This window comes from Heterobasidion irregulare (assembly GCF_000320585.1).
Source record: "Heterobasidion irregulare TC 32-1 unplaced genomic scaffold scaffold_08, whole genome shotgun sequence".
Lineage (NCBI taxonomy): Eukaryota > Fungi > Basidiomycota > Agaricomycetes > Russulales > Bondarzewiaceae > Heterobasidion > Heterobasidion irregulare.
In genome coordinates, this window is record NW_009258204.1 from 187135 (window position 1) to 210374 (window position 23240).

The 23240-nt window shown below is 50.1% G+C and overlaps 12 protein-coding genes across 12 annotated transcripts; 6 read left to right on the forward strand and 6 right to left on the reverse strand.

Moving 5' to 3' along the window:
• Window positions 1-203: 203 nt before the first annotated feature.
• Window positions 204-838, forward strand: HETIRDRAFT_172132 (uncharacterized protein; the record flags this gene model as incomplete). The annotated part of the gene is made up of 3 exons (XM_009550607.1): window positions 204-322; window positions 378-389; window positions 448-838. 3 exons carry the CDS (start codon window positions 204-206, stop codon window positions 836-838), a joined length of 522 nt encoding a protein of 173 aa, XP_009548902.1.
• A 1297-nt stretch (window positions 839-2135) lies between these two features.
• Window positions 2136-2848, reverse strand: HETIRDRAFT_323024 (uncharacterized protein; the record flags this gene model as incomplete). The annotated part of the gene is given in 4 exon segments (XM_009550608.1): window positions 2136-2416; window positions 2474-2644; window positions 2664-2688; window positions 2741-2848. Coding segments are annotated over 4 exon segments (585 nt in total), but the record flags the coding sequence as incomplete, so codon positions are not given.
• A 420-nt stretch (window positions 2849-3268) lies between these two features.
• HETIRDRAFT_103972 (uncharacterized protein) lies at window positions 3269-3905 on the forward strand (the record flags this gene model as incomplete). Its single annotated transcript, XM_009550609.1, has 2 exons — window positions 3269-3730; window positions 3828-3905. The coding sequence occupies 2 exons, from the start codon at window positions 3269-3271 to the stop codon at window positions 3903-3905; spliced, it is 540 nt and encodes a 179-aa protein (XP_009548904.1).
• Window positions 3906-4081: 176 nt separating this feature from the next.
• On the reverse strand, window positions 4082-5486 carry HETIRDRAFT_103973 (uncharacterized protein; the record flags this gene model as incomplete). Its single annotated transcript, XM_009550610.1, has 3 exons — window positions 4082-4385; window positions 4453-4981; window positions 5045-5486. 3 exons carry the CDS (start codon window positions 5484-5486, stop codon window positions 4082-4084), a joined length of 1275 nt encoding a protein of 424 aa, XP_009548905.1.
• A 1362-nt stretch (window positions 5487-6848) lies between these two features.
• HETIRDRAFT_323249 (uncharacterized protein) lies at window positions 6849-7566 on the reverse strand (the record flags this gene model as incomplete). The annotated part of the gene is made up of 2 exons (XM_009550611.1): window positions 6849-7201; window positions 7263-7566. The coding sequence occupies 2 exons, from the start codon at window positions 7564-7566 to the stop codon at window positions 6849-6851; spliced, it is 657 nt and encodes a 218-aa protein (XP_009548906.1).
• A 664-nt stretch (window positions 7567-8230) lies between these two features.
• On the forward strand, window positions 8231-8500 carry HETIRDRAFT_419839 (uncharacterized protein; the record flags this gene model as incomplete). The annotated part of the gene is made up of 2 exons (XM_009550612.1): window positions 8231-8374; window positions 8402-8500. The coding sequence occupies 2 exons, from the start codon at window positions 8231-8233 to the stop codon at window positions 8498-8500; spliced, it is 243 nt and encodes an 80-aa protein (XP_009548907.1).
• An 808-nt stretch (window positions 8501-9308) lies between these two features.
• Window positions 9309-10532, forward strand: HETIRDRAFT_324766 (uncharacterized protein; the record flags this gene model as incomplete). Its single annotated transcript, XM_009550613.1, has 1 exon — window positions 9309-10532. One exon carries the CDS (start codon window positions 9309-9311, stop codon window positions 10530-10532), a length of 1224 nt encoding a protein of 407 aa, XP_009548908.1.
• A 77-nt stretch (window positions 10533-10609) lies between these two features.
• Window positions 10610-11659, forward strand: HETIRDRAFT_220120 (uncharacterized protein; the record flags this gene model as incomplete). The annotated part of the gene is made up of 1 exon (XM_009550614.1): window positions 10610-11659. A coding segment is annotated over one exon (1050 nt), but the record flags the coding sequence as incomplete, so codon positions are not given.
• A 282-nt stretch (window positions 11660-11941) lies between these two features.
• Window positions 11942-12169, reverse strand: HETIRDRAFT_323407 (uncharacterized protein; the record flags this gene model as incomplete). The annotated part of the gene is made up of 1 exon (XM_009550615.1): window positions 11942-12169. A coding segment is annotated over one exon (228 nt), but the record flags the coding sequence as incomplete, so codon positions are not given.
• Window positions 12170-14524: 2355 nt separating this feature from the next.
• HETIRDRAFT_419840 (uncharacterized protein) lies at window positions 14525-15859 on the forward strand (the record flags this gene model as incomplete). The annotated part of the gene is made up of 3 exons (XM_009550616.1): window positions 14525-15242; window positions 15276-15683; window positions 15732-15859. The coding sequence occupies 3 exons, from the start codon at window positions 14525-14527 to the stop codon at window positions 15857-15859; spliced, it is 1254 nt and encodes a 417-aa protein (XP_009548911.1).
• Window positions 15860-17198: 1339 nt separating this feature from the next.
• Window positions 17199-18401, reverse strand: HETIRDRAFT_248084 (uncharacterized protein; the record flags this gene model as incomplete). Its single annotated transcript, XM_009550617.2, has 2 exons — window positions 17199-17273; window positions 18249-18401. Coding segments are annotated over 2 exons (228 nt in total), but the record flags the coding sequence as incomplete, so codon positions are not given.
• A 1274-nt stretch (window positions 18402-19675) lies between these two features.
• On the reverse strand, window positions 19676-21115 carry HETIRDRAFT_323680 (uncharacterized protein; the record flags this gene model as incomplete). The annotated part of the gene is made up of 1 exon (XM_009550618.1): window positions 19676-21115. The coding sequence occupies one exon, from the start codon at window positions 21113-21115 to the stop codon at window positions 19676-19678; it is 1440 nt and encodes a 479-aa protein (XP_009548913.1).
• Window positions 21116-23240: the final 2125 nt, after the last annotated feature.

Genomic DNA, 23240 nt, shown 5'->3' on the forward strand with positions numbered 1-23240 from the left:
GCTCTGTACGTAACTGTCTCCCTCTCATCTGCTGTCAAGCCTCGTGCAATGGAGCAAGCTTCTGACCCTTGTGCTCCCAGCCCATTGAGTTCGTTTAACACAACATACCGCGGGACGCCGAGGTCATTCTTCCTAAACACATATAAGCGGTCAATTTGTCAAGCTGCTCTGAGCCGTCTCGCGTCCACGCTTTCCTGCATAACATGTCTAGCCTTTCTGCCGCGACTGGCATGATGTTCAGTGTGACTTCTTCGTCGCTGATCAACTCTACAGCCTCAAACATTTGGAGTATTCTTGTGGATTTCCCGGCTTATCATGAATGGTAACCACATTTTCTGCTATTCTATTTTGCGCTCACTTAACTGGTATGCACACAGGAACCCATTTGTGTACGCAGTCTAAGATGTCCGATAGAATCCAGTTTTGAACTATATTCACACCAAATAGGCGCAGCCAGACTGTCGTTGACTCTCTCCATCGACCCCTCTCAGACCAGGCACCACATGTGGGCTCGCTCCTCTTTCTCAAAGTGCACATTCCTCCCTCCTTCGACGACAATGAATTGTATCAGACCTCCGACGAGCTCGTCACTATCTTGAACAGTGACAATTACACCGCCGCATGGAGATACAATACTCTGCCTGAGGCACTATTGAGCGCAGAGCGGGTGCAGACACTGACCGAAGCCGATGGGCTGGTGAAATACGAGGCGTCTGAGACGTTCGGTGGGGCATTGGCGTCTACGCTTGAAGCGACTATGAAGGATGGACTCCAGGAATCGTTCGATGCACAGGCAGAGGCATTAAAGAATAGGGCGGAATCTATGGGCGCTAAATAAGCAATGGATTTGTTGTTAGGTGTGAGTGATTGTAGAAGTCGAAAATGATTAACGTTACTCAACAGTTTCTATATCATCTGAACTACGTGGTCGCAGATCCCATGGGATATTGACCCTGCTCTACGCAGAAATTGAGTTGAATCACCAGCATCCCATGACGATGGAAGGGTGAGTTACTTTGGAACTATGATCAAAACCCACGACCGTCAAGCAATGTATGCAATGTCTGAACCCAGGGAGAGATTATCGCAGGGCCGCATACGTGGCACATTGCTAAAGGCGGTGCACAAGCGGTGTTCAAGTCCTTTCGTGCAAGTCCAAAGTTGAAGAAGACGCGTTAAAAGCTGCCTCGCGAATAAGCGCCCATCAAACCCTCAGGCGAATTGTCGAAGCTCGCTGTCCGTCGTAACATCGAAATAGAAGGCGTTCGCTATTGCTTGTGCTTGATTGAACTTCTCATAGCTTGAAAGCGCGCGCACCAAAAATGACTGCCTCGACCAGAACATCTTTGGAAATTTAGGGTTCCGAAGCCTTCCCACGCTCCTTAGCAGCTTCTCCCATTCATGAGTTGGCATTCTCGAATCTGAACCAAGCTCGAATCGAATTTGATCTTCTCTGGTGAGTCTTTCTAGTGTCTTTCCTCAAGATGATGGACGATGCCAAGTACTGGGGTCGGTTCTGACTCAATATCTTCTGTAAACAGTAGAAGCATCTACCAGAACTTGATTGACACAGCATATAGCTAGATCGGGCTCGTCACGAATGTTGACATTCTAGCAGCACACGTGGGATTCTAGGTTGATTTTCTTGTAGACGACCCCACATCGCATGAACCAAATTGTTGGTGGCCAGTTTTGGTGAATCTGCTCCGATCCAAGTGTTCGAGATGGTATGGAGTGTCCCCACCATTCTGCCTGAAACTGCTGGGTTGAATGTGTCGACACGCATTCTGTATTTCTGAGATATTCTTCTCTGACTGCTTCGCTCACCGTATACTGAGGTTGACAGTATGAAGGGTATTCAAAAACTGTCAGGTGTCATAGCACTGTGCTCAATCAACCTGAGCTTTAAGGTGGACACTGCATTGTTCTTGTTCCATGATTATGCTACTGAGTTTTGAGCAGTCAAGACTGCACGATCTCATTTGCACAATGACTGAGCCGCAAGACCACGACACCACACGATCTTATTGATTGAAAATATTCCATTGACATCTACGCCGCTACATTAAACACGCCCCAAGGTGTTCATACACAATAGTTGCGTAGAACCCAATCCACCTGATTGCTCTGGAACGTCATTTTGACACAGGAACTATGATCAAGAACTCATGCCCTTCGAGTAATTCTTCCAAAGACCAATTCGACCGCGCAACGTACGTCTCCAAAATATCCAACGGCTCGACGTGGCTGACGTAGAAATTTGTGAAGGCAGAGGAAACCACTGCGGGGTCGTGCGCATCGCCGAACACGGTGCCTCGTAGCTCGGCGGTCTTGATATAGCCAACTGTAGAGGATGCGAGGACGCGCGATGCGTTCGCGCCTATGAACGCGAGATCGATCTCGTTCATTCGGAGGCCTAAACGACAAGTCGAAAATCACGTCGGAGGCGATGCGGGGACACACCGGTACATACGTGCGATCTTGGCCAATGCGTTACAGGCGGCGGGATGCGAGGAAGCCAAGCCGAATACCGTGACGCGCTGAAACAGCGTGTGGAATGTAAGCGTCTGCAGGAGCGAGGTTGCGATGTAATGTCTGCAGTGCTGGCTATTGACGACAAGCTGCGTGATCCATCCAGCGACGCCTGATCGAACCCAGATAACGTGCAGACCATCGTGATCGAGTCTTCTCCGCATAAAGCCAAGCAGTGCGCACCGCCCTCAAAATCTTAAGTGGTTACAAATACATGCCCAATCAGCGTATCGTTCAGATGGCATGTCACCAGAACAGTTCGCTCAGCGGCACCAAAACATTGAGCTTTGAGCTTCTGCGCGTTTATTCTAACACGGGTATCTGCAGAAAGGGAGTCGAGTTCAACGGCCGAGTTCAGTTCACAGCTGAGAAATTAGCAAACGCTCACTTGGCTTCAAGCCAGGTGCCATCTGACTCACAGCTTCTCCCTATATGCCATAGTTCGCACTGAAGAGTTTCACACACTCAGATAGTTGGAGGTCAGAAAGCTCACTTCCCAGCTTCGCCGAGTACAGAATTTTGGCGGAAGACGCTTGAGCAGGCCCCGGGAAGCTCTACCAGATGTTTCCCCGGAAGTTAATCTTTTTTTGGACTAAAAAGTGCTATAATCTTCTCCAATTTTAATATATTTGAGGGCAAAAATCGCAGAAACTGCCCGATTCTTATCGGTTTTTAATCTTTTTGAGGCCCTTTCAGCGGCTTCCAGCCCCGCGGAGAATGAAATGGACTTGGCCTCATGTCCTCGGCTACAGCCTGGCACAACTTCTTGCTGCAACGTGTTTGTCCTCGACCACTGACCAGCTCCTCGCTGCCAGCTTTTTGCCATTCCCTCATCGATACGTCCGATATGGATCCAGAGGTCATCGTCACCCACACTCCCACTTCATCTGTGTCTAGCACGGAGCCGCAATTCCGTGCGAGTACCCCGCCTTCACCACCCAGTCGAGCTGGCTCCTCCACTCTCCCTGTCCCATTCTCCCAAACCGACCCGTATTATCGCCTTTACAAGGCAGACTTGCTCTTGTATCGTCCTAAGGTCGTTCGCCTTCGGGCACAATCAGAGCCCGACGTGCGCGAGGCCCTCGAAGCGCGCGAAGCGCATGAAGTACGTGAGACCTTCCGTCTCCTGGAGGCCGACCATCGGCCAGAAGTGAAGAAGGTGCTCCGAGATGTGGTCAGACTTCTCGGGAAGGTTTTTGTACGTCCACCTTCCCGCTCATCGCTTTGTCCTACGAGCTGACCAGAGTATGTCATGAAGTCTAAGAAGTCAGGCTGATATTGAACCGCTGGACTAGCAGCGAAATGCGATGGTGGATGATTTTTTGGCGTGTCTGGCGCGCTGGCGCTACAGGCTGTGTGCGTGCTACCCTTAACCCTAAGCTCTCCTCCTCTCGGATCCCTTCGTCCTGTGGCTTCGCCTTCCTCCTCTGCCTGCTTCCCCTTCTGCGCTCTCTTATGTCCCCCCTACGCGCTCTCTCTCTCTCCTTGGTATTGAGTTTTACTACTCCATGTGCCCCCCTGCCCTCAAATGCGACGTCCTCGTTGTCCGCTAATGAATGATGCGTCCTGAGCGTAGTGCGCGCCCGGCGCGAGGACGTGACTCGTCCTCCTTGTCCTCTGTTTCGGCGTCGTCTTTGAGGTCAGAGGTGTTCGAGCCCTCCGATTTGTCTTCGTTTGCGGGGTCCTCAGATGGTGAGTCCTCTAGCAAGGGGTGTTCTGTTTGTTCGCTGGGAAAGATGGGGCCGTCGGTGCCGTCTTCTTTGGGGTGGCCTTCTTTGTCTTGTAGCAGGGTTGCTTGTTCTTGTGCGAGCTTTGTGCCGCTGCGGGGCACGAATTTCTTGAGTCGGCGAGAGCTGTATTTGCCGGGTAGAAGGGTGTCGCTGAGGTCTTCGAGGATGTAGGAGTTGACGATGTGGCTACGGATGCGCCGGGGGGGTGACCATCTGGGAAGCAGCTTGCTTGCTGTAGAATAAGGTGAAATCAAGTGCATTTCTGTAGACTTGGACAAGGTCGAAGCGTGCAAAGATGACTTCAGCTGGTGCGGCGCTGACGACGCGTCTGTTAAACGCTGCCTTTCGTTTGTGCGCGTGGTCCACTGTGAATGCATAGCCGTTGAGGCGCTGTTGTTCCGTGTAGGCGAGTTGGCGTTCCACCTCGGCTATGGAAGGTGGTGCCTCTGCGGTGTTCGGGGACGCTTTTGGTGTGTTGATGACCAGGCCTAGCGCGAGTTCATTGGGGGAGTGGTGTAGTGCGGGAAGGATGCAGTTGTTGAGCCACTCGATGACCTGGTCGAAGTATTTCGGCCAGTTTTTTGGTATGTCCTCGGGTTTGACGTCGGTACACTCATCTTCGCCAAGTTCTGGGCTGCATAGGCGTTTGAGGCGGCCTAGGAGGATCTTGTTTGTTCCTTCGACGAGGCCGTTCACCCACGCAGAGTATGCCGCTATGACTTCATCATGGATGTCTCATTCTTTGCAGAATGAGGCTACCTCAGCGTTTTTGAAGTGGGAACCGCCGTCGGTCATGAATGTGTTGGGTTTTGTCCAGCTGGTTGTGATGGTGGTGAGTCCTGATATTGTGGTTTTTGCGGTACTGTGCGTCTTGTATTTGAATCCCCAGATGCATTGGAAATAGGTGTCGAGGTATAGGCCAACAGTGTGGAAGCCATTTGTGCCTTTTGGTAGGGAGAGGTAGTCTGCTACGAGTAGTTCGAAGGGGCGACAGCGAGTGATAGGCTCTAGGATGGAGTAAAGGTGCATACCCCTGAAGTTTTTGCATGGGGCACAGTTGGCAAGTGCGGTTACAATTGACTGGTCAAGCTGTGGGCTGCAAATTGTGTCAAGCAGTTGTAGTTTGATGTGGTTGCGGCCGAAGTGCAGCTGGCCATGCACTGCGGCCGCACAGTCCACTAGGCCCCCCAAAGCTCCTATGAAGGTTTCCCCGAAAATTAGCATATTTGAGGGCTGATTTTGGTTAAATCCTTCCCTGAATTCAGCATATTTCTGGGTCAAAATCACACCATGTTTCCCGGTAGTTAGCATTTTTGAGGGCAGTTAGGGGAACATTGGGATTTCTACAGCATTTACTAATTTGAAAATTTTGGTCAACTTGTCATAGAATATTCAAGAATCCCTTTTGTCTCTAATCCTATACTTCTTTGTACATCTATATAATAGAAGCTCTCAACTTCTCTCCTCTAAGCCCAGATCAGCATGTGTGACAAATCCAAAATATACAAATCATTTCCCAAGACCCAAGCAAAGGCTTTACAAATACTTTGTAACCTTGGACCCAATGTATTACAGGGTCTTGCATAATTTTCTGGAGTGTTGTGCCAGAAAAAAACCAGGTTCCTAAGTGCTTTACTCCTAATATAGGAGAAAAGTGCTAGACCTCCTTATGTGACCTACCTTGTGATCATGCTCTACTACTGTTTTCAAGATTTGATTGTTTGTGATCTATATCTGAGTGAAAGTCCTGGAGATGGTAGGAGAGGGATAGGTAGAGCCATGGTAAGATAAAGTACTACAAAGAGATGAGCACACAATGTACTAGAAGTGTTAGCCCCAGCAGGCCTAAGAATGTGACAGTGCTTTGCTAATCATCCCAGCCTATAGTGTCCAGTTAGGCAGGTATTGGTTTAGGAACCTGGTTTTTTTCTGGCACAACACTCCAGAAAATTATGCAAGACCCTATAGTTGGATAGCAGCAAGATTTAATATGTTTAACACTAATAGCAGGGTCAAGATAGAGAGCTCTTACTTATCCAAAGGTAAAGAAGGCTCTTCTGACCATGCCAACACCTATGGTTCCTAGTGGTCAGATTCCAGAGCCTTAGAATGTGCCTTATGTATCTCATATACTCATTCTTTGTTGTTTGTGAGAAGAAATCAGTGCCGCAGGGTAGTTTACACTGTCTCAAAATAGCCGTGACAAACGTGACAAAACGTGACAACCCTTCCCGGTTTTAGCATGCTTCACAGGCAAAAATGTTAGCATTTTTCTGACCTGTTTAGGGGCATTTTGATGGGGAAACCTTTATAGGAGCTTCGGGGGGCCTGGTCCACTGCTTCGGAGTGGGAGATGCACTCAATGTGTGGTCGTGCTTGGGGGGAGTGTCCGTTCCCTATGCGCCATAGCTTCCTATCTTCAATCATGTATCCAATTGCGCGGTGGCATGCTTGCTTCCTTATTTTGGAATTCAGCATCGTATATGTGGCTTGGGCCATCTGCGGGGTCGCCAATCCCTGGCCAGTGTCAGACCTTCCTGATTTCATAGGCTAGGACACTGTCGCGCCATCTGGCATGATATATGTTCAGGTTGTCATTAAGAAGAAGTCTTGCAGTGCTTGGCAGTCAGTCTCGATCTCGATGAGTGAGCCCCAGATGGTGTCTGAGAACTTATCGAGGCTGAACTTGAGAGCTGTGAACTTAGAGAGGAATGGTTTGTAACGTTCTTCGGCACAGGATGTGCATTTGGATGCGAAGGCAATAGGGTGCCACCGTGTTACCTTCTTTCCATTGGGAAGGGCTGTTTTGTGGTATTGCAACAAGATTACAGCAAACTCATGTTTGGATCCATCAGTTGTGATGATGAAGGCACAGCCGTCACAGATGGGGGATCGGAGTACTGGTGCGGAGGTTAGGGCAGCTTTGATCTTGATAAATGCTTTTTAATGTTTGGTTGTCCATTGGCCCTCGAGGGAGTGCTCTCTAGTGTGCAAATTTACCTTTTCCTATTGGTATTGAGGCATTCCGGATTAGATCTGTGAGGGGCCGTGCGATGTGGCCATAATCTGCACATACAAAGCGGTAGTAGTTCCCTAGGTAAATGAAGCCTGATAGACCTTTTAGTGTGGTTGGGGTTGCCCAATTAATGATTGCAGAGATTTTTGAGGGGTCTGTACCAACACTGTTGGGGCCAACTATTTCACTTGCAAATTTCACTTCTGTCATGAAAAACTCTATCTTTGCAGCTGATAAGGATAGACTGGTGTCTTGGATGCATTGGAGGAGTGTATGAAGGTTGATCATTGTTGTTACAAACTGCTCGTTCGGTAACCCCAAGAGTAGGAGGTTCTTCCCCAGGTTGCTCGCGGAGGAAGGGTGGAACAATGGTCTCGATTGTACGTGTAGCACAAGAGCCAAAGATATATTGTAATGTCTTGTATCTGAGGATACGAGGGGCAGTGGTGAGTACTGTAGGAGGACAGTACTAGAACAAGGGTGCAGTAGGAAGACTGCACAGAACAAAGGAGAATGTCATGTGTAGCTGTTCAAGACGAGGAGATCCTAGGCCACAAATAATACAAGAAGATTTGAGAGGATGATTGGGACTGATCAGACTAGTGTCTTAGAACCAGAGAAGACTGTGTGAACAGCAGTTCTTAGATTGGACAGAAGTGGATAGCCTAAGGCTTCCGCACTGCGCCGCAGTATCTATAAATATGTACAGGCAAAAGCACGGACCAAGTATCAGTGGAGCAGGAACACGGGGTAGAGTTGGGAGAAAGGTCCTATGTGTCCTTGTCAAGATGGTGGGAAAAGTAGGTAGGCATAAGCAAGACATTTCGTAATAGAGAATAGACTGGAAATCCACCAGCCTACTCTATGGGCCTTATATACTACTTTAGGAAAAATCGGGTGTGAGAATACCAAATATGTATCTGTGGGTATTCTCTAAGTTGTCTCTCTTGTTATGATCACGTTCTGTCGGGCCTTAAGGGCGGTCTATTCCGACACGATCATCACAAATATCAAGCGGCCTCACAAGGTGAGGCGTACAAACAAGGTACAGATAGTAACCTTGGTCATCCACTCCCAACGGATCACCTTATCGTTGGTCGAGTATCACGGGCCTATTGCGTAGCGGGCATGGAACGCCGCCTTACAAACTACTCACACATCGGGCATTGAGCTCCTAGTCTTTCCTGGCCGGAAGGAGACTAACGGAGAAACACAAGAGTAGTCGTTATTGAGAGAGAACGACTTAGAGTATACCTACGGATACATATATGGTATTCTCACGCCCTACTTCCTAAAGTAGTATAAAAGGCCCATAGAGTAGGCTGAGGTTCTTCAGTCTATTCTCTTCGTTCGTTGTGGTCTTCCTACCACAGCACCCTCATCCACTGTAGCCTTCCTACTACAGTCTTCATTGCTATATCGCAATACACTTCTGGCTCCTGTGCTACACGTACAGTTGAGACCACCGTTCCACACATCCTCCACGAGTGACCTAGGGAAGAACCTCCTACTCTTGGGGTTACCGACGAGCAGTCGTAACACTAGAATAGACTCTTCTGCCCCTACCTTGCTCGCACTAGCTTGCTGCCATACTCTCTCTCTCATAACCTTCCTTGGTGGGGATAATAGACCCCCATTAAGAAAGCGTTGCTGCACACACTCTGGAGCAAGACCTAGGCCAGGAATATCCACCCGGCACTAGACGTATCAATAACCAACTCCGTCACAACAATCGCCCTATCCGGCGCGAAGGGGACTTCTGGGTCTACGAAGACAACAACAGATACGCCCCCCCAAATTACGATAACTGCTCATACCAAAACGGGCGTTATTACTTCACCCTTGAAGACGGAACAGAAGAAGAGGATATTTGGAACGAAACAGAAGCTCAGTGGGAACTAGCCCCACAATACAGGGAACCGGAGCCGGTAATCCCCGAAGACTTGGAGCAAGAGGAAACGACCTCGGAATCAGACTCCGACTCACCAGACCAAACACCGATCAACACCCGAAACGAACTGCTCGCCAACATGTCGGGACAAGCTTCGACTTCTACAGAACCCCCTTCCGCGACAGTACAACCCGGAAGAGGAAAAGTCAAGCTCCCAGACAACTATACAGGCAACCGCATTGAATCCCAGAAATTCATGCTCCAATGCCTCCTTCTTTTCGCAGCAGAATCCGATCGGTACAAGACCGATCAAGACAAGATATCCTTGGTACTCTCATGCATGAGATATGGCACGGCAGGAGCTTGGGCCGAGAACTTCCTCCTCAAATCAGTAGGAGCGGACCCTCCCACTGATCTAGGAACCTGGAGGGACTTTTTAACAAAGTTCAAACTCCAATTTAGGGAGACGGGCAAGACAGACAAAGCGCGAAGCGCACTCATGGCCTTCTCCCAAGGACGAATGACGGTTGATGAATACTCCAACCAATTCATTCTCATCGCCGCCGATGCCAACATCTCCGACAAGGAACAAGTCCCTTACTTCCAACGAGGGTTAGACCCGCGTGTCATGGACAAAATATATGACAAAGAAGTACAGCCAAAGGACAACATCCAGGATTGGATAAACACAGCCTGCGAAATAGACGGACGACTCAGAGCTAGGTCCGCTCAAAAAGCCATCCTCGCCAACTCCACCTCCTTCCGCAGCGACTATCTAAACCGTTTCCACTCCCAACCCGCTATCCGCTATAACTCCACAAACGCCCCTCGAAAGATGAATAATCAGGTGGTTGATATGGACATCGACGCTACCAGGAAGCGTAACGCCCAAAGTCAAAAGAGAAAATTTGACGGCAAGCGAACCACCTCTTGTTCAAACTGTGGAAAGATAGGACACTCTGGCGCTAACTGCTGGTCGGCCCGCAGAGGCGTTCCACCAGTTCGAGGAAACTCGAAAAGACGCTTGGGTACGACAGGGAGAGGAAACCGCGTGGTTGATCTTGAAGGAGAAGACGACGCACCCGCTATGGGAAACCAAGCGGGAATATATCAAGGAATGGAGACAGAGGATGTTCATCGCAACAACCAGCGGGTACCACAACCTGGTCCTTCGATGGAATGTCCTCACTCTGCCCCATCCGGACGACCCCAAACGAACCATGGGCAACGCGTTATGTTACCTAACGGACGACGGGGAGACAGAAGCGTCAGTCATTCTGCTCGAATCGGAGCAGTGCTCGGAGAACTAGGGGAAGATGAAGCAAGAGAAGTGATCTTGGGACACGCGGAGCGTTTTTCCTGACCTCTCCCTCACCAGCGAAGGAGAGAGGTCAAGAACGACCCGAGTTTGATGCCCGCACTTGTATTCGTATCGGAGCAATGAACGACCGTATCATCACTCCCATACGCCTGAACGTGAAAGTATCAAACAGGAGTCAATACGCTGGAGCAAAGGCAACCATCGACTCGGCATGCGAAGGGGTTATAGTAAATGAAACTTGGGTCAGGAGACATCGCTTCCCCACCTACACACTCAACAACCCCATTCGCGTCCGGAATGTCGATGACACCATTAATAAAGCAGGTCTCATCCGATCAGCCTTGGATGTGAACCTCACCATTCAGGACATCAGGGGACGAACGCATACTGAGCGCGTCCAGATGTTTATCTCCAATCTAGGGAAAGACGACCTTATCCTAGGAACAGATTGGTTGAAATACCACGATCCCTCCATCGAGTGGAGGCAACGTGAAGTGCACTTTGATCGGTGCCCCCAAAAATGCCAGCAACCATATGGGTTCACTAGGGCAAGGGAAGAACCGCAAAACAATAGGCGGTTATCAGACGTGGAACCACGGCACAAACCACGTATTAACGAGCGCGAAAAACAGCGCCTAGAGCACCTCCGAAGACTATCGGAAGATGTAGGACTCCGCGATCATAGCGGAACGTTTGGCGTCCAACTACGAGCATACCTCAAAAGGAAATGGCTTCTACAGGACATAAGGAAATATGCAGAAGAGAAACGAAAGGCTCAAGCCAAACCATCTCTTTCACCAAACGGGGGAGAACCTGACCTCCCACATAAAAACTCAGGAAAACAGGCCACAGAAGAACCAGTTATTCGGAAACTGGCTCCCGAACCGTCAGGATTTGCCAGCTTCGACCAGGACTTGGAGGACGAAATCGTCGTCACCAATCTAAAGGAAAGAGTCCCCAAGGCGCACCACGAATTTTTGGACATTTTTAGCGAACGAAAGTCGCAACGACTCCCAGAGCACACTTACTGGGACCACGCCATAGACCTGAAACCGACTTTCAAACCTCAAGTACCAAAAATCTATGCCTTGAGCCCAGAGAAACATGATGAACTAGGGAAATTCATCAAGGAACACCTCACTCGGGGGACCATCTGTCGATCCACCTCACAAACGGCAGCCCCATTTTTCTTTATAGGAAAGAAAGATGGAAAACTGCGCCCGGTACAGGACTATCGCCATTTGAACTCGTACACCATCCCAAATGTGTGCCCCCTTCCACTAATCCAAGAACTATTGGACGTGATCAAAGGGGCCACCATTTTCAGCAAATTGGATGTACGGTGGGGATACAACAATATACGAATCAAGAAGGGCGACGAGTGGAAGGCAGCTTTCATCACTCCGCTGGGCTCCTACGAACCCACGGTGATGTTCTTCGGCCTTACCAACTCACCAGCCACCTTCCAAGCCATGATGAACATGATCTTCAGAGAACTCATCACGGCCCGGAAAATAACCGTATATATGGACGACATCCTCATCTTTTCCAAAAACATGGTGGAACACATCCAGGTCCTGAACCAAGTTTTCCAGATCTTGCGCGACAACGACCTCTATTTGAAACCAGAAAAGTGCGAGTTTTATAAAGAAAAACTCCAGTATCTGGGGTACACAATCTCAAAAGACCATGTCGCAATGGAAGACTCAAAGGTGGACGCCATACAAGATTGGCCAGTCCCACGCACCGTCCGAGACATTCGCTCCTTTTGAGGTCTAGGAAACTTCTACAGGCGTTTCATCGATAAGTTCTCCCTTATCGCACGACCTCTGCACGACCTCACCAAAAAGGACGCAAAATGGAACTGGACTTCGAAGTGCCAGGAAGCTTTCGAACGATTAAAAAGGGCATTTATCAGTAAACCCGTTCTAAATTACCCGGACCCCATGCATCCATATCGACTAGTAACGGATGCCTCACTAATCGCTTACGGAGCTACCCTCCTGCAAGAAGGAAAAGACGGCGACTGGCACCCAGTCGCATTCCTTTCCGGGTCATTTTCACCAGCAGAACGGAATTACGACGTCCACGATCGCAAACTCCTGGCCATCATAAAAGCGTTGGAACACTGGAATCACTACCTCGAAGGTGCACGACACCCATTCGAGATCTGGACAGATCACAAGAACCTGGAACACTTCCAAACGGCGCGAGATCTCTCACGACGACACGCCCGTTGGAGCCTTTATTTGAGCAGATTCGACTTCACGCTCAGCTATAAAGCGGGATCAACAAATCATTCCGATGCTCTGTCCAGGCGTCCAGATCTAAGTGAGGGGGTGGAATCTGACAACAAAGCTCAAATTTTGCTCCCGGCCAACCTTTTTAACAAATCCGACGACACGCTGGTAGAACCGTCCCCGACACGACATATCAAGTCCACAGAAATTGCATCCTCGGACCTCATCTCCCTCATCCGACACTCAAAATCGGAATATGATGCCCTGACAAGGGTAGCCCTCGCCAAACTTTTGCGAGTAGGGCCACAAGGAATGAGAGGATTACTGGGACACTGGACACACGAAGACGGAATCACCAGACGAAACGGCCACATATGCGTCCCAAAAGACGATGCCATACGAAGACTTATTGTCAAAACGCATCACGACGCACCCGCGGTAGGACACCCGGGGAGAACAAAAACGTTGGAAATGGTACAACGACACTATTGGTGGCAAAACATGACAAAGTTCATCCATGAATACGTGGACGGATGCGCGGTATGCCAATCAACCAAGAATCTGACACACAAGACGCACCCTCCTATCCACCCTTTGGAAACCACCAACGTCCCCTGGCGCTTCATCTTGACAGATTTCGTCACGGACCTACCCGAAAGCAAGGGTTTCGACTCAATCAACGTGGTAGTAGACCAAGGTCTGTCCAAAGGCATAGTCATCACCCCATGCAAGAAAACGATTACGGCAGAAGAAACAACCGTGCTTTTCCAGAACAACGTTTTCAGTCGACATGGGTTGCCGACCAAAATAGTATCCGATCGCGGCCCTCAATTTGCGGCCAAGTTCACCCGAGAACTCTGGAAACGGCTAGGAATCACCGCCGCTCTCAGCACGGCTTATCATCCCCAGACGGACGGAGAAACAGAACGAGTAAACCAGGAGATTGAACAGTTCCTGAGAACGTTCTGCAACTACCACCAAGATAACTGGGTAGACCTTTTGCCGTTTGCCGAATTCTCGCACAACACGCGGAAACATTCAGCCACCGGAAAATCTCCTTTCGAAGTGCTATACGGGTTCAATCCCCCTTATTCAGCCGACACTGCGCTGGAGACAAAGGTACCCGCGGTAGCTGAATGCATTAAAGTGATCACAGAAGTCCAGGAAGAAGCCGCAGCCAGCCTACAAATAGCCAGCAATTACGCCAAGGACCGGGATCTCCACAGGAAACTCCCTCAATGGAAAGAAGGAGACCAAGTATGGCTAGAAGGAACCCATATCCGGACAACCCATCCAAAGTTCAAGCTCGCTCCTAGGAGGTATGGCCCCTTTAAAATATTGGCAAAAATAGGAACCCTGGCATACAAACTTCAAATCCCCCAACAATGGAGAATCCACCCGGTGTTCCACGCCGCAATGCTAACCAAGTATAGGGAAACCGGGGCACACGGAGAAAACTTCGCCAGACCATTGCCGGAGGTATTAAACGATGAAGAACATTACGAAGTAGAAATGATCGTGGACTCAAAGAAACAAGGACGAGGAACCAAATATTTGGTCAAATGGATGGGATATCCCGAGGCGGACAACACCTGGGAACCCTACACTCTCCTAAAAGGGACAGCGGAAGAAGCTATGAAGGAGTTTCATGACCAATACCCTGATAAACCTTGTCCGGGAGCACCCTGAAAAGCGGAAAGAAAAGTCTATAAAAGAGCGTCCAAAGAGCTCTAAGCAGACCATCCTCCCACATCTTCTCCCACTTTTCTCTCAAACTCCCTCTCCTTCACTCAAATGCTCCTTCACGAAGACCACGATGCTTCATCACCATCCAGAAACTCCTCCCCCGATGTCGTCCTTATGGTGTCCAATCCAGACATCGGACGAGTGGATAGAGGAACCAGTCCTCACCCAAGCAATGCTGGACGAATTGATAGAGGAACCAGCCCTCACCGTCCGGAACCCGCCGTTGTCACCCTCGCTCCACACCTCAATAACTTCTCCGATGACGACGCCGAGGACTACGCCAAGTTCAAAGAAAGAGAAAGAACTCGCCGACCGTCACCCCAGGGGGCCCCACGAAATGCATCACAGAATGAAAACCCTGATGACAGAAACCTACCAGGCTCTGACGAAGTACCAGTGGGAGTTCCACCTCTTGCTACAATCACGGCGAGCGTTGGAGCTGCAGGTCCCTCGGGACTACGAGCAAGAACAGCAGCTCAACTCCCAAGCCATGGAGAAACTGAACCGATACCAGTTATACAGGGAGCTACACCTCCGCCAGTACCAACTAGTGGACAGGTTCCCTGCTCCATGGGAAGAACTACCTTTGGTACAGATCCTCACTCTGGAGAACTGGAGCGACACGCAGACGCGCTCCTCCAGCGAAGCACTATCTCCGCGGTAATACAAATGGCCACAGCCATGGCCCTACAACGACTCGCTAACTTCGCTGCAGGGCAACCCGGGAATGAGCATAGCGACATACCTCGACGACTGGCTAGTGCCAGTCTCCAGATCAGAGGACTCGCCCTCTAAACAGACCCTGACACCGCCTCTTGGTACGAACATAACGACGGACGACCACGAGCTCTCCTCATCCATCCCGACGAATTCTCCCAGTATGTCAACAGAGAGCTCCTTCCAGCTCTCCTCTTCACCGGAGAACTGGGCGCCGTCCAACCAAGTAGGACCGACCCTTTCCGCGTCGTCGTCTGGAATGTACCACGTCCCGGAGAACGTCCCACGGCTGTACCAAATCCAAGAAGGACTCCGCACACGGTCGTGGAACGCCCTTCACCAAGGCCACGGGAAAGTCGTACAACACATAGCCATCCCACGACGCCCTCCTCTCACCGGGTACGAAATTTTCCCTTATCCCATGGGGGTACCGACAAGGAGGAACCACCCGTCTATCGAAGAAATGAGGGAAGAAGGAGTCGAAGAACCTGTTACGACTGCTCGTCGGTAACCCCAAGAGTAGGAGGTTCTTCCCTAGGTCACTCGTGGAGGATGGGTGGAACGGTGGTCTCGACTGTACGTGTAGCACAGGAGCCAGAAGTGTATTGCGATATAGCAATGAAGACTGTAGTGAGAAGACTACAGTGGATGAGGGTGCTGTGGTAGGAAGACCACAACGAACGAAGAGAATAGACTGAAGAACCTCAGCCTACTCTATGGGCCTTTTATACTACTTTAGGAAGTAGGGCGTGAGAATACCATATATGTATCCGTAGGTATACTCTAAGTCGTCTCTCTCAATAACGACTACTCTTGTGTTTCCCCGTTAGTCTCCTTCCGGCCAGGAACGACTAGGAGCTCAATGCCCGATGTGTGAGTAGTTTGTAAGGCGGCGTTCCATGCCCGCTACACAATAGGCCCGTGATACTCGACCAACGATAAGATGATCCGTTGGGAGTGGATGACCAAGGTTACTATCTGTACCTTGTTTGTACGCCTCACCTTGTGAGGCCGCTTGATATTTGTGATGATCGTGTCGGTATAGACCGCCGTTAAGGCCCGACAGAACGTGATCATAACAATACCCCCTTTCTACGTCCTATTCGCCTGGTAGGACAGCGCTTTGCGCTTCATCGCCACTCCATATACGATTTGCTTTCTTGATCCAAAAATTGGTCGCCGGATGCGTCTTCCGGGACATGACTTCGTTTTCTGGGAGGAAGACCGACTTACGTCGTTTGATCCTCTAGGAGTTTTCCATCTCCGTTGAGCTGTTTGTTTATTGAGTCGTGAGGGTACCACACCTCCGCTCTGTGGGATGTTCTTCCTTCATCCCTCGGTTGTTGTGATCTTTCCTGGGTTCTCAAGCCAGGATGTCAGTCCGGTCGACACCGGACAGGTGTCAAGAAAGGCGTATGAATGCGAGTGGTGTATGGATGTGTAGAAACTCTAGCGTGTGGGTTCCGATTCGTGTCATCAGGTTCTTCTTCTTCCTTCTCCGAGGGCCAAACCTCAGTGTTTCCAGGATAGTCGTCTATCCTCATGATTTTGTTGTTTCCTCAATGGCGACCGGCGGCGTCCACGGACAAGTAGGTTGATCGCTTTACAAAGGCTTAGGCCTACTTCTCCAGACTACCTTGTACCATGCCTAAGCATGAGTCGAACGGCCAAGCAGTATTGCTCCCATACGGTGAGCTCATCTCCGGTGAGGGCGCCCAATCAAAATCCCAAGCAGTATTGTCCCCATACGGTGGACTCATCTCCGGTGAGGCAGTTTACGGCGTCCAGAGTTTGTTTTTCACAAACGTGGGCCTATGGTGGGGAATACCACGTGTAGTGTTGGGTTTGAGGCAAGGATGTGAAGAGAATTAGACTTGACGGGTGCCGTGAGGAGTAAGGAGGAGTCTGACTCCTTCTCCGAATCGGCCCGTTCACTTGCACGAATGGACATTAAGACCACAGCTGATATATTGGTCGGGTCGCGAGATATATCCACGATAGCAGTTTAAACGTCTTGCCGGACGTTCCGTAGTTTATCGTCGTTGCGGACGATTCGTAGTTTAACATCTTTGCGGACGTCCTTCATCATCAACATGGAATATCTGTGGGAAAAAGATGTTTCTGCACGCCGGAATTTCCATCGGTTGTGTGCATAGGGCCCTAGACCAGACTTGATCCCGCAGGTTTCCACTGAGGCATGATGGGAACGGTTTATGCTATATCAAACCGGATAACTTATACGTCTCAATATTAGGAGACCGCTCAGTTTAACGCCGTGAGGTAGGCGACTTGCAGTTTAACGCCGTGCTTTAGGCGAGCTATCGTCTGACTATGTCCCTCGAGTCACGATAGGCTTTTTCCTCCGAGGATGAGGGTAGTTTAATGTCATTTCGGACATTATCAGCGTCGTTCTCGTCAAGGACGACGTTGATGATGATCCCTATACTGAAAAGGGGCGAGTAGTTTAACGTCATCTCGGATGGTTGATGACCACGGTCTTGGTCAACAACCACAACTCCTATTCGGTAAGGAGCACGTAGTTTAATGTCATCCCGGACCGATTGACAGCATGGCGGTCAATCCACAACTCCTATGCGGTAAGGAGCAAATAGTTTTCCGTCATTGCGGACGCATTGGTGTCCAGGGGATTGGACATCAATGACAACCCCTAAGTCCAGGGGCACTAGTTTAACGTCGTCGCGGACGTGCGGTATCTTGTCAAGATCGCCACGCACAATCCCTATACTTGAAGGGATAAGTAGTTTAGCGTCGTTTCGGACGCGTGGGGATAACCTTGATTTCCACCACGCACAATCCCTGTGCTTAAAGGGACAAGTAGTTTAAAGTCATTCCGGACTAGGAGGCATCCCAATATTGAGACACATCCTACGATCCCTAGAACGGAGGGACAGTAGTTTTACATCGTTTCGGATGCCCGTAGTTTACCGTCGTTGCGGACGTCGATGCCATTGGCCTCGAACAATCCCTATGTGGAAAGGGACAATAGTTTAGCGTCATCGCGGACATTGTTTCGCCACAAATATTGTGGAAAAACAATGCTTAGTTTAACGTCATCCCGGACGCTTCGTAGTTTATCGTCGTTGCGGACGATGCTTAGTTTAACGTCATCCCGGACGCTTCGTAGTTTATCGTCGTTGCGGACAATGCTTAGTTTAACGTCATCCCGGACGCTTCGTAGTTTATCGTCGTTGCGGACGAGTGTGGCGGAATAGACTTTGGATGAGTGGCCCGCTCTTGTCGTTCTTCCGCTATGTGGGCCAGACGAGAGTCGCATGATCTAGTCCCTTCCTACTAGATCTTTGACTTGAGGCACGTGTCCTAGTTGCCTCCTGACTAGGTCTTGGAGCGGAATTTCTTGTACTTCGACTCCGAGACTAGACTGAGCGCACCATGAAGAAAAGCTTGTTCTTCCATGTCCCCAGACCCCTCGCTTGGATTTGAACCAAGACGACCCGATATTCTTTTACCGAAAAGCGAGTGAATATCGGAAGCGCTTCGACCTCTTATAGGCAGGGTTCTGCGACGCGGTAGTTCTCCCAAAATCCGCGCTTCACCAGAATACAACCACGCTCCTTGGGTCAATGGTAGTTTTACGTCGTTTCGGACGAGGATAGTTTTCCGTCGTTTCGGACGAAGACTAGTTTAACATCATTGCGGACCCTAGTAGTTTATAGTCATTGCGGACCAAGCCTTTGGTAGTTTTACATCGTTCCGGATATAATTTGTGGCCTCGCATCATTATAGGAAGACTTGTGAAGTAGAGGCGGCCCGCTCTCTACATCATCTCATGCGCCAGCTGTAGGATCCCCTAATGCGGAAACGATCCTGTAAAACGGGAGATCCAAAGTGGGACGTCCCAAAACACCAGTCAGACCTTGACTGTGAGGGTTCACTTAACGAGTTGTGCATCATAATTTCTTGACTCGGACTTGCAACCGGTTATGTATGGGCACTTCGCTGTACCAAGGCGAAGAGCCGGCTTGTCGACACCTACGAGTAGAGATATGTCATGTAGAGGGTTCCCTAATGCGGAAAAAACCCTGTAAAACTGAGGATCCAAATGGGACGCTCGATGCATCTGTCAGATTAACTCCTTGACAGCGAGGATGTGAAAGGTTCCGCCGTAGGCTGTACGTGGAATTATGCCCGCTGTTGTCCTTGATTCGTACCATCATTTGAACCTAGGACTAAAAATGGTCAGGTACTTCCCCTGCCTTCTTATCTTTTCACAGTTTTAAGACATGCAGGTCCGATAGTTTAGACGTCATTCCGGACGTGGGGTAGTTTAACGTCTCTTTCGGACGAGGTCGTACAGTTTAACGTCTTGAGGGACGATCCTAGTTTTACGTCGTTGCGGACGATCGATAGTTTAAGGTCATTTCGGACCCTACTTCGTCAGGGGAAGGAGTTCCTCCACTTCCTTACCCCCTTTCTTCTCCTTGTGCCCTGTTATTAGTCCCTTTAATAATCGAAGGGTCCTTGATAATCTCCGCCCCCTTCGTCCGGTCGATAGTAGGGGTCCGCCTCGTCGTAATTTCCTGGATCGTCTAGAGCATCCCATGCATCGAGTTCGGATCTAGTCCACGAGCTATTTCTTCGAGCCTCCGAATCAACGCGGCGAGTTCTGCGGCTACTTCGGTTATCCTCTCTTTCGTTCGTACGAAATCGAGCACTAGGAGGAGGCGATCTAGGCCGGTGTCGAACACTCCGGCCAGCAGTCGTTCCGCGTCCGAGGGTTGCCTGGCTTCCCCGACTCCGTCTTCCTTCATTTCTTCGATAGACGGGCGGTTCCTCCTCGTCGGTATTTCCTTGGGATAGGGGAAAACCTCGTATCCGGTGAGAGGGGGGAGTCGCGGTATGGCTATGCGCTGTAGAAACCTCTCGTTGTCTCGGTGGAGGGTGCTCCACGACCGTACGCGGGACCCTCCTTGGATTTGGTACAAGCGTGGGATGTTCTCCGGGACGTGGTACGTTCCAAGTGACCACTCGGAAAGGGTCGGTTCTGCTTGGTTGGACGTTCCCCAGTTCTCCTCCGAAGAGGAGAGCTGGAAGGAGCTCTCGGTTGACGTATTGGGAGAACTTGTCAGGGTGGATGAGGAGGGCTCGGGGTCGCCCGTCATTGTGGGCGTACCAGGAGGCTGTGTCCGGGTCGGTTTGGAGGGCGAGCGTTCTGATCTGAAGACTGGCACTAGCCAATCGTCGAGGTACGTCGCTATGTTCATTCCCGGGTTGTCCTGCCGAGAAGTTAGCGAGTCTTTGGAGGGCCATGGCTGTGGCCATTTGTATTACCGCGGAGATGGTGTTCCGCTGGAGGAGCGCGTCCGCGTGTCGCTCCAGTTCTCCGGCGTGAGGATCTGTACAAGGGGTAGGTCCTCCCATGGAGCTGGGAATCGGTTCACTAGTTGGTACTGGCGGAGGTGCAGTTTCTGATAGAACTGGTATTGATTCAGCTTCTCCATGGCTTGGGAGTTGAGCTGCCGTTCTTGCTCGAAATCCCGAGGGACCTGCAACTCCACTATTTGGCGCGCCTTCACTAAGAGGTGGAACTCCCACTGGTAATTGGCCAGGGCTCGACTGGTTTCGGTCATCAGAGTTTTCATGCCGTGGTGCATCTCGTGAGGCCCTCTCCGGTGAGGGTCTTCGGGTTCTTTCCCTTTCCTTGAACTTGGCATAGTCTTCGGCGTCGTCGTCGGAGAAGTTGTTGAGATGAGGGGTGAGGAGGACGCCGGTAGATCCTGGTTGTTGAGGACTTGTTCCTCTATCAACTCGTCCAGCATCTGGTCGGTGAGGACTTGTTCCTCTTTCCACTCGTTCGACATCTGGATTGGCGACCATAAGGACGACATCGGGGGAGGAGTTTCTGGATGGAGACGAAGCATTGTGGTCGTCGTGGAGGAGCATTCGAATGGGGGATGTGTTTGAGAGGGGAAGAAGGTGAGAAGATGTTCTTGTTGGAGTCCTCTTGTCGCTCCTTTTATAACCTTGTCTTTCCCTTCAGGCTGTTCCCGGACGAGGCTTGTCAGGGTATTGGTCGTGGAAATCCTTCATGGCTTCTTCCGCTGTTCCCTTTAAGAGAGCGTAGGGCTCCCAGGTGTTGTCTGCTTCGGGATATCCCATCCATTTGACCAAGTATTTGGTTCCCCGTCCTTGCCGTTTTGAATCCACGATCATTTCTACTTCGTAATATTCTTCATCGTTCAATACCTCCGGTATTGGTCGCGCGAAGTTTTCTCCGTGGGCTTCGGTTTCTCTATATTTAGTGAGCACGGCGGCGTGGAACACCGGGTGGATTTTCCACTGCGGAGGAATTTGGAGCTTGTACGCCAGGGTCCCTACTTTTCCCAGTATCTTGAAAGGGCCATATCGCCTAGGGGCGAGCTTGAACTTAGGATGGGTTGTCCGAATATGGGTTCCTTCTAACCATACTTGGTCCCCTTCCTCCCATCGGGGAAGTTTCTTGTGAAGATCCCGGTCTTTGGCGTAATTGCTGGCTATTTGTAAGCTAGCAGCGGCTTCTTCCTGAACTTCTGTGATCGTCTTAATGCGTTCAGCTACCGCAGGTACCTTTGTCTCCAGAGCCGTGTCAGCTGAATAGGGGGGATTGAAACCGTATAGCACTTCGAAAGGAGATTTCCCGGTGGCCGAGTGTTTCCGTGTGTTATGTGAGAATTCGGCGAACGGCAAAAGGTCTACCCAATTGTCCTGATGGTAGTTGCAGAACGTTCTCAGGAATTGCTCGATCTCCTGGTTTACCCGTTCCGTCTCTCCATCTGTTTGGGGATGATACGCCGTGCTGAGAGCGGCGGTGATTCCTAGCCGTTTCCAGAGTTCTCGGGTGAATTTGGCCGCAAATTGAGGGCCCCGATCGGACACTATTTTGGTCGGCAGTCCATGTCGATTGAAAACGTTATTTTGGAAAAGCACGGTTGTTTCTTCTGCCGTGATCGTTTTCTTGCATGGGGTGATGACTATGCCTTTTGACAGACCTTGATCCACTACCATGTTAATTGAGTCGAAACCTTTGCTTTCGGGTAGGTCCGTGACGAAATCTGTCGAGATGAATCGCCAAGGAACGTTGGTGGTTTCCAGAGGGTGGATAGGTGGGTGTGTCTTGTGTGTCAAGTTCTTCGTAGACTGGCATATGGCACATCCATCCACATATTCGTGGACGAATTTAGTCATGTTTTGCCACCAGTAGTGTCGTTGCACCATTTCCAATGTTTTTGCTCTGCCCGGGTGTCCTACCGCGGGTGCGTCATGATGTGTTTTGACGATGAGTCTTCGGATGACGTCGTCTTTGGGGACGCATATGTGGCCGTTGCGTCTGGTGATTCCGTCTTCATATGTCCAATGTCCCAATAATCCTCTCATCCCTTGTGGTCCTACTCGTAAGAGCCTTGCGAGGGCTACCCTCGTTAGGGCATCATGTTCCGATTTCGAGTGTCGGATGAGGGAAATGAGGTTTGAGGAGGCGATTTCCGTGGACTTTATATGCCGTGTCGGGGATGGTTCTACTAATGTTTCGTCGGATTTGTTGAAAAGCTTGGCCGGGAGTAAAATTTGAGATTTGTTGTCAGATTCTACCCCCTCACTTAGATCTGGACGCCTGGACAGAGCATCGGAGTGATTTGTTGATCCTGCTTTATAGCTGAGTGTAAAGTCGAATCTGCTCAAATAAAGGCTCCAACGGGCGTGTCGTCGTGATAGGTCTCGCGCCGTTTGGAAATGTTCCAGGTTTTTATAATCTGTCCAAATCTCGAAGGGGTGTCGCGCGCCTTCGAGGTAGTGATTCCAGTGTTCCAATGCTTTTATTATAGCCAAGAGTTCCCGGTCGTGAACATCGTAATTTCGCTCTGCTGGTGAAAATGATCCAGAGAGGAAAGCGACTGGGTGCCAGTCGCCATCTTTTCCTTCTTGTAGAAGGGTAGCTCCATAGGCGATTAGTGATGCGTCCGTTACTAATCGATATGGGTGCATGGGGTCTGGATAGTTCAAGACGGGTTTACTGATAAAAGCTTTCTTTAAC